The 19,816-nt window shown below is 53.7% G+C and overlaps 1 protein-coding gene across 3 annotated transcripts in view; it reads right to left on the bottom strand.

The window, feature by feature from the left end:
• NECTIN1 (nectin cell adhesion molecule 1) overlaps positions 1–19,816 on the bottom strand; it is a 74,411-nt gene that overhangs the window by 18,059 nt on the left and 36,536 nt on the right. Inside the window, exon 7 of one of the 3 annotated variants that reach the window (XM_025143238.3) lies at positions 8,276–12,561. The exons of the other annotated variants lie outside the window; for them this stretch is intronic. Within the exon in view, the coding sequence (XP_024999006.1) occupies positions 12,020–12,561 (542 nt within the window). The 3' untranslated portion in view covers positions 8,276–12,019. Of the gene's footprint in view, positions 1–8,275; positions 12,562–19,816 lie in introns of those variants that run through there. 3 annotated transcript variants of the gene reach the window in all.

Below are 19,816 nucleotides of genomic sequence, written 5' to 3'. Positions count from 1 at the left end.
AGTTGTGCCAGGAGAGGTTCAGCCTGAAAGAGTGGGCATTGGCACAGCTGCACAGGGAGGTGATGGGGTCACTGTCCCTGGAGGGGTTCCAGAACCATGGAGATGTGGCACCTGGGGACACGGTCAGTGGGATGGGTTGGGCTTGGGGGATCTGAGGGGTCTTCTCCAACCTGAATGATTCTGTGATTCTATGAATTAGGGGAATACAAGCAGAAATGCTGTTGTTTCCAGGTGTCTATCAGAGGGTCTCCTTCCTACCAAGCTCTCCAGGCTCTGGTGTGAACATCTGGGTGCTGGTACCCATCATAGCTGCCTAAGGCAACACTGCATGGCCAGGCAGTGACAGAGCCATGTTACAAGCCCTGTCCCTGCGGGTGCAGTTCTCCCAGCAGAGATGCTGGGTGCTGGAGGAGCCCAGCTAGGAACTGGCAGAGAGAGCCCTTCCTTCTGCTTCCCCTTCCCTCTTCTTTCCTTTTCTTTTCTCTTCTGTCATCTGCCTCCCCAGCTGCTTCTTTCCTTGGTTTCCCTTCCCCTGGGCAGAGCTGCAGCTGGTGCATTTCAGAGGGCTGCTGACCCCAGCACCTCGAGATGCCCCCTGCCTTTCTGAGGGCACGGCGGCTACAGGACAGCGTTGGGAACCCAACAGAGGGCACTGGGAATGCCTCGGGAGCAGATGATAGGAACTGACAATCGAGGATTTGGTTACGCTGCCAGGGCTTTCGGGCAGCCCTGGGAAGATGTTTGCAAGGCTTGTGAATCAGGATCAGAGTAAATTGGCAGGACAGCTCAGGGGCCTCTGGAGTAGAGTGGGAAAAAGACTTTGCCAATTAAGAATGCAAAAGCCCTTCTTCTGTGTCATGCTCGAATAATTTAAAACTCTCCAAAAAGTTCATGTTGGCAGTGAGGCAGGTACCAGAGAACCCAAAGGGGCTGAGCGAGCAGCTCAGCCTTATCTGGATGTCGAAGGGCTGCTGGGAACTCCTCATTCTGGCTGGAAAATGAATTAATTCAACGTATTACAATTAAGGAGAAAAGAAGGACACCCCACCCCCAGCCTCTTTCGGAGCAGTTGGGTATCATTGCTTTGTTCTCTTCTGGAGGTGGAAGCAGACACGGGAAGGGAGGAAGCGTTGGCAGGGATGGAGCCGCGGCTGTGATTTAACGCCCGCTCCGTGCGCATGGCCGTGGTTGTGTTCCAAACCATGAGACAAACAGACAGAGCTGTCCGCACGCGCCGTGCCCGCGGGGTGACACAGTGCAGCTGTGGAGTGCAGCAGTAAATAAAAACAGGGGAACAATGAGGGCTTTGGAGGACCGGCTCGCAGGAGGGGGAGAGAGATGCTCCCAAAGGGAACTCGAAGTGAGGCAAAGACGGAGCAACTGGAAAGAGTCCAGAGGAGGGCATGTCAGAGCGGAGGAAATGGCTCACGTGGCCATGGAGTGATGGGGAGGATGCTGGAGGAGGGATGGGAAGGAGAGACTGTGTCTGTCTTACTTTGGAGGGGGAAATTTTGTGTCTCAGAGCTGCTCGTGTGGCTGGGATGTTTGCATCACGAAGCACCTGGCTGATCTTGGGGTTCAGGTTTGAGAGTGGGGTACGGTGTGTCCCCACCATGGGTTTGCGCTGCTCTGGGGCTGACATTTAGTGCAAAGCTCAGGTTGGATGGGCAATCCCACCCGTGCTGCAGTGTGCAGAGGAGCAGAATGGGACCCAGCGTGACTGGCAGGCAGGAGTGGTGTGGGACAGAGGTCCAGGAGGGCAGGAAATCTTTGGTGGTCTCACAGCTGTACCATCTTCCTTCTATCCTCACCAGCTGCCTCAGAGAGAGCCTGAGCCCCACGGGGCCGTTAATGGTCCAACCTGAGCCCCATGGAATGGCTGATGGTCCAACCTGAGCCCCACAGATCTTCTGACGGTCCAACTGCTCGTGCTTAGTCTACCACACAAAATAACCAACCTAACAACCTACAGCCCCTCCAGAAAACCATTTGCTGAAAGACATGCTTGCATCTGTAGCCAATTGTCAGGTAGGGTTCCCTCTGTGTTTATCCCCGCCCTGCGCCAAACAAACTCCCATCTATTTCATGGCTGGCTAGCCAAGGCGCTCAGCACTGCACTCCTTTGCACACTGACACATTGCAAATCAATAGGGAAGAATCACCGTTCCCCTCCTTTTGTTAGGCTGGCAGCTCTGAAGCTCTGCTAGCTGCCAGCCTTGCTAGAGTTAACATAACCTTGGTGCTCAGTTGCATCCCTGCTCAGGCACGTTCAGCCTACACAGTTAACACAGTGTCCCAGCGGAGTGCCAGCTTCAGATAAGCCTGTCTGTGACCCGGATTGCTGTCCTGAGCCAGAGGATGGGGGTTAGCACTTACTGGGCTCTTTCCACCCGCTGAACCTTCGAGCAACACCACGAGATCAGATGATGCATATTTATAATGCACCCCACCTGACACATTCCAGGGAGCCTGAGACACGGTGAGTTTGCAGAGCTAAATTAAACGGAGCTGAAAAGCTTGGCAGAGCAAACACGTCCCCAGTTAGCTTCTAGAGATGAACAGGATTGGCTGGTTTGAGACACGCTGCAGCAGCAGCAGATCCACCCCCGGGCACAAGCTGGTTTGGGGCGCGTGTAGCCCACCGCCAAGGCACCGATCACAGCATCCCTGTCAGATCTTTGCCCTTTTGTTTTTCCTCTGTCATGTTCACCAGCCCCAACCCATGCAAACAGCTGGCTCGCCTCTGGTGGGGTTTCATGCTCCTGGCAGCGCGGTGTGCAAGCCAGCCCTCTGCAGGGTGCTGCTTTGAAGAGCGTGCCCAGCTGCAAGAGGACGAAGGGACCTGCTGGGTTTTAGTTGGATTACACACACATTCCTGCACAGGCAATCGTTTTGCCATTCGCTCAGCCCTGCCCGGTGAGGATCAGCTCTGCCCTTTCCTTTCCAGCATGGAAGCAGCAGCGGAGCCATCCCTGGTTAACGGGCTGCTGGCTGCAAAGCATGCCTGGAATGTAGATTTAACCCTTGCTGACCTCCCTTTGCATGCCTGCCTGGGTCTGCTGATAGCTGGGGTGGAGCTGGGATAAGGAGCAGCACATTAACCCCATGGGGCCCAGCAAAGGTCTCGCCCTGCCCTCCCCAACCTCCTTGCCCTACACCCCATGCTTTGCAGCTCAATGCAGCTGTATGGACACTGCCCCAGCCTGGCTTTGGGTAGAAGATGGGCCCTGAGTCCTCCGATGTTCCCTCTGCCTCCCAGCCCTTAATTTTAGTTCTGCTTCATTTCCTTGCAGCTCAGCAGAGTAATGAACAATCAAATCCCTTTGGTAATTTATTTCTTCTGCTGTACAATCTAGAGGAGGTGATGACACACGAAATTGCCTCTCCTGGAGGAACGAAGGGGCCACATCCTGACTCCCATTACATCTCTTGATCTCAGCAGCCTGCTCTCACCAACCAGAGCACGGCAGGTCCCGTGTCCGTGCTGAGCCAGAGACACAGCCCTGCTTCCTTGATGAGCCCATTAGGGTCACGCTATTACAAGCAGCCACCAGACAAATTCCGTCAGAGAGAAGGGACATGGACTTCAGCTCACACTCTTATCAGCTGTACTAATGGAGTTAATTTGCTCATCAACCTTCAGCATCACTCCTGGGTATGTCTCACTCCGCTTGACCACGTGCCCTGGGCCATGTTTGCATGGTTTTACTCCCAGTGTGCTTCCAGCATGGGATGGCTCTACCTTGGATGTTCCCAGAGCTGAGATCAGCTCCGTGTTTGCATGGCTGCAAGCTCCTGCTCATGGTAAAGAAATGCTCCTAACACTCATTCCCTCCTGACTTCCCACCACCTCCAAGCCCTGCTCTGCCTTAACCACCAGTATTTATCCACACAGCCGTATCCAGCTGAGCATTTGTTAGCTTGCAGAGCTTCCCCCGTCTCCAATACAGATCAAACAGAAGAGCTGCAAAGAGAGAGACCTGTCAGCGTGAAAGAGAAGCTGCAAAAAGGTTGGTACAACAGCTAAGGTCACACAGGGGAATGCAACAGGAACAAACAAACCCTTTGCAGTGCTCTATAGGCACTTTACCAGATGGAGAATGTCAAGAGGGCAGTCATAATTTAGAAAAGGCAAAAGATGTCAATGACTATTCATGATCTGTCTTGGAAACAGAAATTTGTTCATGGTTTCGGGGATACAAAGCGATTTCTGCACGTTGGAGGATGGCACAACCAACCATCCTGCCCTGGGCACCATTTGGGTACTTCCAAAGCAAATGGGTTGAAAACTCAGCCAAACAGATCCCTAACTCATTGCTGTCAGTTTTTAGTGTAAATTGGGCTAGTTAAATCCTAAAAGGGTGCAGAGCTGCTCCCTGCCTCCTCGCCATCTCCTTTGCTCTGTAGCTCAGGTGGCACCATCAAGGCAGGTCCTCCAAGCCCATTTTTAGGTCAGTTATAATTGGGAAGCCACGTGTGGAGCTATGAAACATCAGTTAATACGCTGGAACTATCTAGTTAAATGCCAATTATAAAAGCCCATAAGCTCCTCAACTCAAATATATTAATAACATAATTAAACATTTATTGCTTATGCAAATTAAAAGTTAAGTTAATCGGACATCAACGAAACCCCAGGAAGTGACCATTTAAGTAACTAATTTCTATTTAATTACGATTCCTCCCTATTATCAAGCCCCCATGCCATCATTTCTGGACAGCTCTGTGGTGTTTACCCACACCATTCAGACTCTGCATTCCTATTCTTGTATCTATTCATAATCCCAGACAGCTGCTGCATTCATATCACAGCCATGGAGCTGGCACAGCTGGCAGCAGCTGGACTGGGTGCCCCTGCTTCTCCTCCCACCTATTCTTGGCTAAGGAAGGGCACAGCCAGGGCTGAATCTCCAGATCCAGCATGGGAAGGGGGATGAACTCGTGGGAAGGCACCTGGTGGGGATAGCAACTTGTGTTGGTGTAGATCCCATAGGCAGAAGGTAATGTTTTAGCCCTGAGTGCCCCCCAGAGCCTTGCCCCAGATTCCCTGCACGGTTTTGCTGCTGTGACACCTCTTTATCACCACTGGGAAGGGCACTTTTTAGCCCAGCAGGGATATCGTGGCCCTCAGAGGATGAGTGTTTCATCATGAGCTCGGCTCCTCGGGTGGACGAAGCTGTGTGCCAGCAGAAAACCACTGTTCATTATTATTGTAAAGCAGTAATTGAAAGGGCTGGGAGTTGGAGCAGGGCGACGAAATGAGGCCAGGAGATGGGAAATGAAGCATTTCATTCCTCGAGGGATGGAGATGTTCCCCTGGCGAGCCGAGGCTGTGAGGCCAGGGCCATACGGATGGGCTCCCTCCCCCGGTGCGACAGGCAATCAGTTAAAGCTGACAGGTGTGAAGTTGGCAATTTTCTTCTCAAACCGGTGAGATAAACAGGCTGGTGGGAGTTTGAGAGGAGCAGGGAGGTAAAGGGGGATGGAAACACATGGGCACATCTCTCTCCGTGGGGTGGGCGGATGGATGGAGAGAGTTTGGCCCATAGCCCCTCCAGCGGCTGTACCCATCAACCAGGACCTATTGAGAACTTGGGTGATGCAACATTTTTTATCATATATTTAAACGATCGGCTTATTAACGAAGTGCCTTGTTGGGAGGAGGAGCCCCTGCCTTCTGCCAGGCACCACGGAGGGCATCTGAGGCTCAGCAGCACTTTGCGGTGCCGCAGGTCCCCCAGCTGGAGTGCATTTGCATAAAGCAATTTCCTCTCACAAACATGTTCATTCAAATCAAACTCAAGTTTGCAAATAATCTGAAACCACGAAAAAAATTATATATATTAATCAAACAAAGTTGTTGCTACAAATAATTCACCCTGCTCTGAGCCAGCACGTTTCTCCTGGTTCACCTTTTCCAGCACCAGGAGACCGTGCAGCCTTTGGTGCTCCACCTCCAACCTCTTGCCTCTCAATGAGTCAATGACTCTGACCCAATCCATCCCCAGCACTCCTGGAGCTGCCACCCCTTCCAGCCAGCCATCTCCCAGCCTTCTTGCCTTCTTCCCTGCCTGCTGGCCATTGTCCTTCTGGCACCTCTGAGTGTGCCATGGGTGTGGATCCCTGGGAGATCCACCTGTCTGCAAGCATGTTCCCAGGTGCCTGTGCCCAGGGGTACCAGGCAGGTCGCCTGCTAATTCCCTCCTTATGCTTGGCTGCGTCTCACTCTCACTCACTGCAAATCCTGCTTAGGTGATGTTAATCTATGGGGGTGGAAATAAGCATAACTCCATTGTAGTCGGTCACTGGACGTGCGCACACCCAGCTCGGATGGCTCTGTGCCTTCACCACGGACATCTCAGCCCTGCGCTCTGTGCACAGCTGGTTCCAGGCAGGCACATTTTCAGTGCTTGCTCTGTGCTGGGCTGGCAGAACACACTTCCCTTCTCAACCCCTCTGCCCCACCGAGCTCCTCCTCTGGCTCTCTGCTGACTGACAGCGCTCTGAAGCTGCTTTGTAGCCAGTGGTGCTCGCCTGCAGAGATGTGGCTTTGAGAAGAGATCCAAACCACGCTGCCATCATTCCATGGGCTATATGCATTGCTGGCATTCCTGCCCCCAACGTGTTTCTGTTTTGTTCCAGAGAAACACAATACTTAGGGGCACTGCATGGGAGTCAGCTCCCGCTGCGTTCAGCTCTCTGCAACCTGAGCTGCTGAGAAGAGGCCCCATGCAATGGGTTTTATCCATCATTGCTTAACTGTGGCAGACACGGCCTGGGAAATCTATGCAGCATTTCCCAGCAGGACCACGGGGCAGAGGCAGCCCCTCGTGTCCTTTCCATCCCATGTGCTGAAGCCGGGTGCAAAGCTGCTTCCCCAGGAGGATTCTCCAGGCCAGAGGCATGGCAAAGCGCCTGTTGATACCTGCACAAGGAAGAGTGTGCACGTTTCCTCTGATCTCTCGCTTCCTTTGTCTCTCACTCTTGCAAAAGCCTGGGTCTTGCAGAGCTGTCTGCCTTGATCTCTGGGAACAAGGCTGTCTTTGTAGCATGTATGCACAGCAAGGAAGCTGGAGGAAGGGGAAAAGGCAAACTGTTCTTCCCAGAGCAGAGATCAGTCACTGAGATGCAGGGATGCAGCCTGACTGATCTTTCCTTCCAATGGGCCCTTGGCATCCCTACAGCAGTCAGTAGGTTTTGATGCATGATTGCTATGGCAGCCAGGTGCTGGACTACAGGCACATCCTATCCATCCTACTACATCCTATCACATCCTACTACATTCTTCCACACCCTACTCATCCAACCAATCCTACCATATCAGCCTATCCTATCACACCCTACACATCCCACCCATCCAACCTATTGTATCACATCCGACCCATCCTACCCAGTCCACCAATCTTATCCATCCTAAACCCATCTGACCAATCCTATCTGTCCTATACATCTCACCTATCTTACCCATCCGACCCATCCAAGCAATCTTACCCATCCAACCCATCCAACAACCTCCTCCCACATCCTACCAACCTTACCCATCCTACCAACCTTATCCATCCTACCAACCTTACCCATCCTACCAACCCTACCCATCCTACCAACCCTACCCATCTGATCTATCTGACCACATCCAACCCGTTGTACCCCATCCTACCTATCCAACCCACCCAACCCATTTGAGCCATCCTACCCATCCCACCACATCAACCCAAGGCTGGCACAGCCCAGTCCCATCGCTACTGACTGCACATGTCTAGAGAAGATATAAGGAAGAGCAGGTGTGACACTTCCCCAATAGCCTGTCCCCTCTGCTACAGCTAACAGCAGCTTCAGGACTTCCTGAGCTGGAGAACGTCAGAATTCTTAATAGACTTTGATGGATGCTTTCTGCCATGGGCAAAAACGCTTTTCAGCTCAGGCTACCTGTTGGTCTCAGCAGCATCCTCTGACAAGGAATTTCACTGTTTACACTGAAGGGAGAAAAAACCCTCTCCCTTCCTTTATTTTGAATCTACCACTCAAGAATTTCACATAACACCACCAACATCAGTGGCAAAAACCATCATTCCCCATCCTCCTCATTGCTGTCCTGGACATCCCTTGAGCCTCAGCCTTCTGCCTTCATCTCCAAAGCAACTCCCATTGCCAAACAGAGTACATCACAGGGACAGACCTGGAAGTGCCACTTCTGCCACTACCATTGCTTACAGCTACCGACCCCAAGACGCGGAACCACGCGGCCGCAGAGGCACAAAGACAGGAGGGGGTTTTCTTTTTTCTTTTAAAATTCTTTATTTATAAAAAAGTACATTATTATTATTTTTTTTTTCTCTTCCACAGCTGAGCCACTTTCGTCTGTCATGGGTTTGTTTTTTTTTTTTTTCTCTTGTTTTATACAAGTAAAAGGAAGGGTGCTGCAACACCCTGCCCACACCAATTATAACCCCCTCCCCCCCAACCCCCGGACCTCGAACAAATCATTACAAAGGATGGAAAACAAAACCAACCGAACAAACAGAAGATCATAAAAGTCCATTACATTATTTGTACCATTTATTTTTGTTGGGTTTTTTTTTTACAAAAGCACTTACAGCACAGCTTACAAAAAAAAAAAAAAAAAAAAAAAAGAAAAGAAAAAAGAAAAGAAAAGAAAAAGGAAAAAAAGAAAAGAAAATCAGAAAGAAAAAGCGGGGTTGGGGTCGTTTGTCCGTCCGTTATTCCACAATGATCATTAGAGGAAGAGGGAGAAGAAAGAGAGAGAAAAAATCACTGGAGGTGAGGAGCCACGTTTAAGGAATAAAATAATAAGCAGCCAAAGGAAAGAGCTGATGCTCAGTGAGGATATCCCCCCCACTGCTGCTTCGTGCCGTGGAGGGTCTGACTCCTTTTGCTCTCTACATTCACCCCAAGTGCATCACACGTGCAAGGCACACAGGTCCCATAGGGTCTCCATCCCCATTCCTACAACGCATTGCCCACCTCCTGCCCTCTGCAGCTTTCCCTCTGCTCCCGGAGCCTCGAGGTGCACACATCTCCATGCACGTGCGCTCCTGCGTGTGGGCATAGGGGAAAGAAAACAGCACAGGAGTGCAGCAGCCCCCTGGTTAATTGCGTTCCCTTCTCTAATTGCTGGAGGATCAATCTTTGGAGCCTCTCTCCCTGCAGCCCTCGGTGATTTCTGCTGAACTGTTTGCTTTTTTTTCTGGGCTCCACATCAGGAAAATGCCTCCCTTTGTCCCTTATTGCAATCAATGCTACCATTGGAGTCTGATTAGTTTTTTATTTATTTATTGAAGCTAAAGAAAACTTCAGGGTTTGGGGCTTGGCTTCTTTTTCTTCTTTTTAACCTTGACTGGATGAAAATGATTTAACAAAATGGGGGAAAAAAAGCACCTCGTAATTAAATAAGTGAAAATAATAGCATCACTGGGGCGGATTGCAATGAATAATCCCAGAGGGAAACGCCAGCAGAACAGCTGGGGTGAGCCTGCACGTGGAGTGGGGGCTCATGTGGGGTTGTGACACTGATGCTCCTATGAGCACACACAGGGAGTGATGCTCTGACTGCACCGAGGCAGCTCTCAGGTGAAACATCAATCTGTAGTGTTGGCTTGGCTTGCTGTATCTTTTTCTCCTACCTTGCTATAGATGAACGGCTAATCACCTGGCTAATTACCACCCCGATAAGTCTCTTGCTCAATTAGCTGACCTTGCAAGGAACAGCAAGAAGCAAAATGATCACTGCAACTCCAGAGTGATGCTGGAGGAACCAGGGGTGAGGAGCAGAGGGAAGCACTTATGCACCTTGCATGGGCACAGCACCCATGCTGAGCCTATGGGTCTCTGGGTGGCAAATCCTCACCTGACCCTCTTCTGAGCCACATCACTGTGCCCCTGTGGCTGAGCTCCTTCCTAGACCTGAGCTGCTGCAGTGTCTGCACTGATATGGGACAGCAAAAGGTGAAGCTTGGCAGCATGTGGCTTGGAGACACCGTGTTGCTGTGCTGTCTCCTTTCTCTGAACCTCCTTGTCTCTCCATACCCCACATGGCTCACTGTAAGGACTGTCTGTGGATGGGAAATCTCAAAACATGACACCTTTAAGTGAAGGCTCATGGCTATCAAAGCCTATTTCCTTGCAAGCCTCTACCATGGGCACCATCCCACCGCCCTGCTCTCCCCAGGTCTGCATGCCCCCACTGCAGCACATCATACCCGTGGCCTTTGGGACACAATTTCACTGCAGGCTGAGCTCCCACTGGCAGAGCATCAACAAGCCTGGGGACGTGTGGGTCCCGCTGCAAAGCTGGACCTCCTGGGGCTAACGTGGCATGTGAAAGAATCACTGCTGGACACAGCAGTTTGCAGGGTCAGACATTGCATCCCCTTCACTGGGGACACAGAGCTTCCTGTGGCACGGGGCTGCTCTGCCAGAAGCCAGGAAGCAGGGAGGGCTGGCAGGAACAGCAGAAAGATTACAGCACAGCAATCGGATTTCCCACTCCCGCTCACCGCTAACGCAATAAAAGCGAGCTGCAGCCTGTGGGTTCGAGCTGTGCTGCCTGGCCTGAGACCTGCATGCACGGATCAGAGCCCTGACCTTGGCTCATCTGCACGGCTCTGACTCCCTGCTCTTGCTTCTGCAGCAGGATAACAGCGGGGAGTGAAACCCAATGGGTAAGGCAAGGGGAGAGCGAGTCCCGCTGCATTCGGATGTGCGTGACAACACAGCTGAGAAAAGTGGGGATTTCTTTCCAAACCAAAAGATTTATTTATACATCAAATTAAAAAAATAAAAGAGAAAAGAGAAGAGCAGTAAGCCCCGACCCAGTGAATGGAAGTTGGATAAGGTCAGTGTCAGACAGAGGGCCCTGGAGCCTGGAATCCCATCTATCCGCAGAGCAGAGATAGCAGCAGTCCACAAGGCAGGGGGAAGGAGGATGAGAGCAACACCCCAACTCCCTCCTTCCTTCCTCTCTACCTCCCTATCGACTGAGGCTTTGCTTAGGGGGGGGATGGGGTATTGGGAAAGTGGCAAGCAATGCAGGCGAAGCCATACATCCCCAAGGGCTGGGGCTGTTGCTAAAACAGAGCGAGCCGCCCGCATGCTCTGACCAAAAGGAAGAAGGAAGAAGTGTAAACACACGACGATGAAGTCTGAGTGGGATCATAAAACATAGGGACCCCAAAGCCACGGGTGGGCGGGAGGATGCGCACCGGTGTGCAATAGGGCTGGGGAGAGCCAGCACCTCTCTGAGCCATCACAGAGGGAACGTCAGCAATAAATACTCCTTTTTCTTTCTTTTCAAACACGCTCCAACAAAGACAGGGATGAAAAGCCGGGAGGTGATGAACGGCAGGAGGGGAATGGCAGCTCTGTTGCTCCACGCTGCTATCAGCCCATGCACCTGGAGTTCGTTCGAGGGCTTTTCTCCCCCGTTGTCCATGCACTGAGCCACTGGGACCTGGGAGCAGATCTCCAGCGCGGTGGGGACACCCCACATATCCCACTGAGAGCAATCGCTTCCCCTGACTGTGGCACCTCCGCTTCCTTTGCTGTGAGCTTTTCTGTCCCCGGACCCCCCCCCCCCCCCCGAGGTTAAAGCAAAGAAAAGACGACGACACACAAACAAATTCCAGTGTTTCAGGGGAGTGGGAGCAGGAGGAGGAGCCTCGGGGAGGGCACTCTGAGACACGGGGACACAAACGGAGTTGTAATATACAGGCTGGGCAACAGTCGTTAAAGCAAATAGTAACACCTAAGCCACCGACCAATACAAACACCACAGAAGGGGACGAAAAGTCGTCAAGAGAACTGAAAAAAGCGAAACCAAAATAATTACCCGACCTCCCACCTCCCCATCATCCAACCCACCCCGAACAAATGATCCGTAAAGCAAAGCTGCCCCCGCCCCGAGAGCCCCCTGTCCGTGCATGGCTCCGCTCGGGGATGCGCGCGTTTGTGTGTGTGTGTGTGTGTGTGTGTGTGTGCATGGCCGGAGCCGGGGCGAGCCGAGCTACACGTACCACTCCTTTTTGGAAATAAAAGATCCGTCGTTCTGCGAGACCATGTTCTCTGCTATGTCGAGCTGCTCGGGGTCATACTGGAAGCCGAGTGTCCTTTCGTCGTAAGGTTCGGGGTGCGCTTCCCCTTCGTCTACGGTGAAGTACGGCCGCTTGGCGTCCTCCTCGTATTTGGTGGGGCCGCCCAGCTTGCGCTCACCTCCCGCATCCTCATCCTCATCCTCGTAGGTGCTGCCGCCCAACGGGCCCGGCTTCTTCTCGTCGTCCGAGTCGTCGGGGTACTGCAGGTTCTGGGCCATGGGCGGGTGGTGTTGCGGGATGCCGGCTTTGCTGTAGCCGTTGCCGTACACGTGCTTCTTTGTGCTGTAGTCACCCTTGAAGGTGTGACGCCGGCGGCGGAGCACCACAAAGAGCACCACGGCCACCACCAGGACCAGCGAGACTCCTCCCACTATGCCCCCGATCACAGGGGTGGGGATGTTCGGCTGCACCATGGATTTGCGATCATCGATTGGAGACGGGGTGTAGGGAAATTCTGGGTAGGAAAAGACAGATGGAAGGGGGAACAGTGTCAAACCATGCGGAAACGCGCCCTCCCGCCATGCTCTCATTACCGATCTTTTTCCTTTTTTTTGGGGGGGGGAGGTGAGGGGGTGGGAAGATGAGGGTAAGGAACAGAGGAGGGAAAAACCAGGGGAAGGGGAGAAGGGTGCGTCCTGGCAGGGTCAGCACATGGGAGCTCGGTGCCAAGCTCAGCAAGCCGCATGCAGGAGCCCAGCAGCTGGAAGCGGTGTGTCCTTCCCACCCTACCCGGATGCGCTCGGATCCCACGCGCCCAATGCCATCAGTCCGGGTGCAGTCTGGTTTATGCTCCACCATTTCGGGTCCAGTTTGCCAACGCGTATCGACGGCCCCGGGATGCTCCTGTGCCCACCCAATGGCCACGGTGCTTTGCGTCCCCTCCTCAGCATCCCACCCCATCCTGACCCACAGTGCCAATGCTCACGCTAATCTCCTTCCTACAGATACCGTGACCTATTTATTTCTATATAAATAACCCAAAGGAAAAGAAGAAAAGGGATGGGAAAGGCGCTCTCTTCTCTTTCATGCAGTTTGACACGCGGGTTTTGGCACAGATAAAGTTTGATCCAGGATTTATATCAACCCTCCCAGCACTTCCTTGGCACAGTTACAGCCCCTGGCCAGACTCAGCTTTCTCCATCCAAGTGCCCATTGAGCGTCGGTGTCCAGGCAGCATTGGGCTGCCTCAGTCCTTCACCTGCCTCTGAATTTGGTGAGCAGATGCCAGATTAATGCCCCCTGGCATCCCCCAGCGTTGCCAAGGAGGATGCCCAGAGCCATCCTGCTCAGAGCTGTCATTGCTGCTCTGCAGCCTTCTGGCCCGCAGCTTTCACCCCCAGGACAGGACAAGCAGTGTGAGCACAGCCTACAAGAAGGGCAGCCAGGATGGGCGAGGAGCATGAAAGGAAGCAGAGTCCAAAGGGATACGAGGCAGTGTCTGCTTTCTGTCCCCCCACATGAGCTGGTGGAAATGTGTCCTGCTCCAGCCATGTTTCTGCACTGGGGCAGGAAATCCTGAACAAATGAGGGCAGTGCATGGGGTGGGTTTTCCTACATCATGCATCGCCCAGCTGCTAAGGAAGAGAGGGGAAAAAGAGCTTCCCCCGGGTATGCGCAGGACCAGAAACAGCTGCACAGTTTGGACAAAGGTTCTGAGTTCGAGCAACCACCAGCCTGATGTTTTTGGCACAAGCCTTTTGCTCGTGCCTGAGAGCTGCTTCACTCCTGCCTTTCCTGAGACATCCCAACAACAGCATCGTGGTTCCTGCAGAGCACAGCCTCACGAGCCTGTAAGAGGCACAGAGCAGCACGACAGGCAGCAGGGCTGGGGGCAGGCAGCTGGAGGGCTCCCTGCTGCAGCCAGAACAAGGAGAAAGGCTCTATGCAGGCAGGAGGCAGCAGCTCCTTCCAAAGAGTAGGAGCAAGGCCATGCATTTCAGCACAGGGAGCTGGGTTTGGGAGCTGGGAAGCCAAAACCACATGTTGCTTCAACAGAAGGCTTGTCACAGCCAGCTGGTTAATGCAAAACCTCTTTGCAGAGACAGCGAGGAATGTCACGTCCGTCCCCTGGTAGTGCTGCTCAGCTTCAGCCACACACACATCCACACAGCACCCACCCCGGTCTGTGCCAGCTCCCAGCCCAGCCCTGCAGTCCCACAACCATGCACAGAGCAAAGGCTCACCTGGAGGTGTGCAGGGTTTGATCAGCAATCTGGATTATGTCCTTGGTGTTTTCCCAGCCCACAACTCTGATCTGAAGCCTCTTCCTACCTGGCATTTCCCAACAGCGAGGCTGGTTTTGTGCAAGGGACCCCACTTTGAATAGCCTCAGATAGGGCGTGCATGGGGTCCTTAAAGCTCCACCGATCCCCTCTGCCTCCCAGCTCTGGAAAGTGGACACATCCAGAAGGGAAGGCTGTGCACGCCTGCAGAAGGAGCTTGGCCCACTTTCCCATTGCAAACCTCACTAAGAGCCCAGCTCAGAGATACAAAAAGACAAGAGGATGTTTTCCTCACTGTGGCCTTCCAGTACTTGAAGAGAGCTTATAAACAGGAAGGGGAACGACTGTTTACGAGGGTGAATAGTGATGGGATAAGGGGGAATGGTTTTAAACTGAGACAGGGGAGGTTTAGGTTGGATATGAGGAGGAAGTTTTACACCCAGAGGGTGGTGACGCACTGAACAGGTTGCCCAAGGAGGCTGTGGATGCCCCATCCCTGCAGGCATTCAAGGCCAGGCTGGATGTGGCTCTGGGCAGCCTGGGCTGCTGGTTGGCGACCCTGCACATAGCAGGGGGTTGGAACTGATGAGCACTGTGGTCCTTTGCAACCCAGGCCATTCTATGGTTCTATGATTCTACCTTTCCCACACATATTTAGTTTCTCATGCCCTTCATGCCACCGCCCCCAAAAACACCCACCTCCATGCCACCCCCCGGTGCTGCACACACCACCGCCATCACATCGTGCTCACAATTCTTGTGGGGAAGGCCCTATTTTCTGTTCAGATCCCATCCCCACCCTCCTCTCAGCCACCCGCTTCCCATGCCAGAGCAAACAACCCCAAACTGCGGGAAAGGAGGATGGGAGAAGCAAGACGACAAGCCCAAACCCTCCCAAAACAGCTCTCCACCCTTCACCCACCGCCTGGCAACGGTGCCGCGAGGAGGGGAGGGGGTTGGCGGTGGGAAATGGGTACAGATGGGGTGAAGGAAGGCGGGGTGGTGGGGAGGGGACGCGTGCCACAGCCGCTGGAGGGCGGTGCAGACCGCCGCTGCCCATCCCCGCGTCCTCCGAGCTCTGATGGGGGAGAGCTCAGCGCGGTGCCCCGGTTCCAATGGATGTTGGCACAGCCGCTCCCCGCCCGGCGTTACGATGGGTCCGGCTCGCAGCGCTGCCGCCCACCCAGCCGCTTTTGTGCCTGCGGTGTAAAGAGGACCGTAAGCGTGGCCTGAGGGGGGGGCGGAGAGGGGGGGAAGTGTGGGAAAAGGAGCCCCTTTTTGTGCTCGAGGGGTGCGTGAAATTTTTGGAAGCCGGTGCGCTGCCTCTGAGCCCCATGTGAAAAATCCATTAGGAAGAGTCTGGGGAGAATTAAAGCCGCTGTGAAAAGCGGACGGGAGAAACAGGAGACAGCGGAGCACAGGGAGGGGGAACAAGCCAGGCTTTAATGCCGGCACAAAAAGCCTCCCCCTCGCTGCTGCCCCCAGCCCTCGTAAAAACAGGGAGTGCTGCATGAATAGGAATTAGAGCGGCGATGCTTGCTGCCCGCTGCCCGCTCTGCCAGCTGTTGCATTCAGCCCAGCTTCCTGTCCCCGTGCCAGCTCGGGGCAGCAGCTGGGAGCCCAGTGACAAGGGACAGCCCTGAGCTTTGCTTTGATCCCGTGGAGATAAGGAGCGGGTCCGGCAGCGCCCATAGGTGCAGCAGTGCCGGCCTCGGGGAGATGAAGATGCCGATGCCCATCGCAGGGGTGGCTTCAGTACGCCGTGTGTTAAAGCCCCATCTTGCTTTTAATGGTTGGTTTCCGAGGAAAAATGAGACCTATGCAAATCGTGCTGCCTGTCCATCAATCCCTCCTGTACGGCTTTTTGAAGGAGGTGGCCAGCTTCAGTGCTGAGAAGGAGCCAAAATTATCCCTATCGTAGAGCTCTTGGAGAGAGCGTGGGATCCCTGGCAGAGATGGGACCTAAACCTCATTAGACATCAGAGAACCCCCCGGGGCAGGAGCTGCTCCCGAGGGCAGGAAGGGCCTAGATCAGAAAAAACCATATTTTTAGACACCAAATAATCTTCCTATGATAGGGAGGAAAGCAGCTTTTAAAATCCCTCCTGCTCGTCGTGCTGCTGAGACATCTTAAAGGTACTGCTTTTGTGGGCACATTTTTTTGTTGTTGTTGAAGTCCCATTTTTATCTCCTTCCCTTCAATCCTAAGGGCCAAGGAAAGAGCCAACACCAGCTGAGACTCTCACAGGAGCCGAAGGCATTGAGGGAGATGCCAAACTCCATGAGAGGGTCCCTGTTGGACACGTGTCAGCCCAAGCTGCTCCCTGCGTGCAGCTCTGGTTTCCTCCTGCCTGGCCAAGCCAAGCACCTGTTGCAGCACAGCAGGATGGGGAGCAGGAACCTGAGAGCTCCCAGCTCCCGGATGCTGTCAGCAAACACGGCAAGGATCATTGCATTTTCTTCCTTTTAGGAGACAGGTTGCAGACGGCAGACTTTCCACCCTCCACACCCAAGCACTGCGGGACTTTGACCCGTTCTGTTTGGCAGACCCGTGCATGAGTCAAAGTAGGAGATAGAGGCAGACGGGGCTGTAATTTCAGAGCCTGCTGGCATTGCTGCTCTCTCCCTCACAGCAGCCCTCATGCACTCCCATCTCCTGCTCCAGGGGGTCCAGCTTTCCTCCCAGCTGGAGGATTCCTGTGCTGGAACAGGATGGGGAAGGAGGCAGAGGGGTGGAAAAACCACTGGCAACCGATGCTGGAGTTCAGCAGCTGCTGCGGGTGTGTCAGAGTGTGACGGCTTTCAGGCCAGATGCCAAACGTGTCTTAGGCTTTAATCTCTCTGTCAGGTCACCTAACGCCTGTCAATCAGCACTGCTCCCATGGGGCATTGGCACAGATACCACTGGATGGGCTGCAGCGGACGCTGCTCACCGCCATCCACTGGATCAGCAGCAGGCAGAGCCCCCCACCCTCAGCCTCCCCAGTGGGGCAGCCCCGAGCTGGGCTGGGGATGCAGCTGCTGGGGGTGGGACCCTGTGCTCTGTGCACAGTGCTCTCCCTCATGCTCAGAGCCGTCACAACCCCACGGGCTGTGCACGGTGACCTTGCTGTGCTGGCAGTGCTGGCGCTGTGTAAATAACTCCCTGCTGTGAGCCAAGCAGAGTGGGGGGAGCTCCTGCAGCCTCCCTCCCCGTCCTCCAGCCAAGGCCAAAGCTGCAGAGCTGCCCATGCGTGCAGAGCTGATGTATACACGTGTGCCTAAAGACCAGGAGATGCACATACACTGCTGCACGCAGGCACATCTCCATTGATGTGTATATACTCATACATACCAGTGCACCAGGGCTCATGCACGCATGCACGGCTGTGCAGCAAGGCATCCCCATGCAGGCATGCAGCTTTGGAGGGCCATCTGCATTCTGGGACAGATGCAGATAGGGGGCACACACAGCTGTGTGCATGCATGTGACCTCCTCTCTGTGCAGGGCTGCCACGCATGTGCACGCAGACCCAGGCAGTCCATACCCACTGCCTTTTATAATGTCACCCAGCCGCCCATAATAAATAGTTACATGTCACACTACATGGCTTGCTTGCGACTGACAAAGGTCCTGCAAGGCAGGAGAAGCTATTACAGGAACAGATTGCGGGAATAAAATATTAAATTTCCACTTATCAATCTCTTTAATGTGCTATAACTCCAAGAGCACCATTCAGCCTTCTCCTCCTGAACGAATCGCCTCCCAGCCGGGGCTGACCCATCCCTGCTCCTCCTCCCTGGGGCTGGGATGAAGGATGCTGGGGTGGGATGGGTAGGAAGGAGGGGATGGCTGCTGCAGGTTTTTCTCTGCATGAGCCTTCAGTGTTGTTGGTTTTTTTTCACTCCCGAGGCTGGCTGCTCACTAGATTGAACTCCATTTATTGCGTGCATCTCTTGAAAGAGGTTTCGTGGTCCACTGACAATCCCTAAATTGCCTGCAAGACCCAAACAAATGTACCTGTAATAGCTGAGTGAGGACGGCTGAGCCCTCCCCAGCACTGGCCTAATCGCTCCCGAGGGAGAGCTGGATAAACATATTCAGATCCAATGAATTATTAACAGTGTGGGGTTTTTTTTTACATGGTGGAGCCCTGGCTTAGCATGTCAGCTGCTCATCCCTCCTAGGGGGGCAGCGGCTGCCGTGTCCCTCCATCCCTCTCCTGTAACCTCAGCACCACAATTCAGACTTCTGGGAATAAATTGGGACTGTGGGCAGGCAGAGCTACCCACCCCAAGTCATTCCCTAGAAAACTCGCCCATTTTCCCCTTGGTGAGTGTTAGAAACTGTTCCCTTGAAAACCACTGGGATGGAGATGTCCTGATTGCTGTCGCCAGCGTTCAGAACCATGATGCTCTGGAGGGCACCTTGCTGAGATGGGTGTTGGAAATGATCTGTGTGGGTTTGGGGCAGGGATATGGCAGGGCAGGTGCCGTCCCACATCTGTGCTCAACACAGAGCTCTGTTAGTCTGGTTCCTTCCACCAGCAAACAAAAAATCCCCGAGAGAGAGGCAGATAGCAGGAACAACAAAGCAGGCACGGATCCAGGTCAGGAGGTGCAAATTAAAGGCCCACTACCACGATGATGACCATAAATAAATACTTCCTCATCAGCATCTACTTAGCACACCCCATCCACTGACCTCCAAGCGCTCAGATAGCAGAAGATCATCCCCGTTTCCCCACACTGCAGAGCAGGGAACTGAGCAGTGAGGTGCCAGGCGCGGTGCCGGAGCTCATTGGAGGAGGTCAGAGCCCAGCCCTCCTCGTTCTGCTCCCCCACCATTGCTCCCCAGCCCCCCTGAGCAGGTCTGCTCCCCCAGCATCCCCAGTAGCAGTTATTGTGCTCCACCTGCTGCTTGGCCACGGTCCCCTTGGGATGCAGGGGTACCCAAAGGAGAGCAGCACAGAGCCCTCGGCGCATCACCCCCCCCTTCCTGGTGCATTTTGGGTGCCTGTGACACCACTCCATTCTGGAGCCTGGGTAAAGCTGTTCATGGTGACACACACGGCACAGAGGAAGACGGCGTTGGACGGAGCACAGCTAAGAAATCACCGAGATGCCTACAAACAGCAACACCTGAACAAATGGCTCTCCATCTCACTGTCAGCCCTGTCCTCGCCCTGCTCCTCCTGCCTCCCAACAAACACACTGCTGACACGTCTTGGCTTTTGGCGTGCCCAACCAGCTATCTGAGTCCAAAGCAGAGAAGAAGACAAGGGAGAATGAGACTGAATGTGTCTTGGTGTAAGAAAGGAAAAGACAACGAGAGGAAAGGAGAAAAACCCAAGCACACCCGAGCAAGACCAGCACAAAGCAACGACCGTCCCCGCTCCCTTTGCACCACCAAACTCCCCACTGCTGGAAGGAGACGCTGGAGATTCAGACAGACATCATGACAACATTAAGGCTGGTAGAGGTGAGCAGCTCCCGCCCTCCTCTCCC

This window comes from Gallus gallus, chromosome 24, assembly GCF_016699485.2.
Source record: "Gallus gallus isolate bGalGal1 chromosome 24, bGalGal1.mat.broiler.GRCg7b, whole genome shotgun sequence".
In the NCBI taxonomy this organism is placed as follows: Eukaryota; Metazoa; Chordata; class Aves; order Galliformes; family Phasianidae; genus Gallus; species Gallus gallus.
The sequence above is the reverse complement of the archived record's forward strand: the minus strand, read 5'-3'. Positions and strand labels throughout refer to the sequence as shown.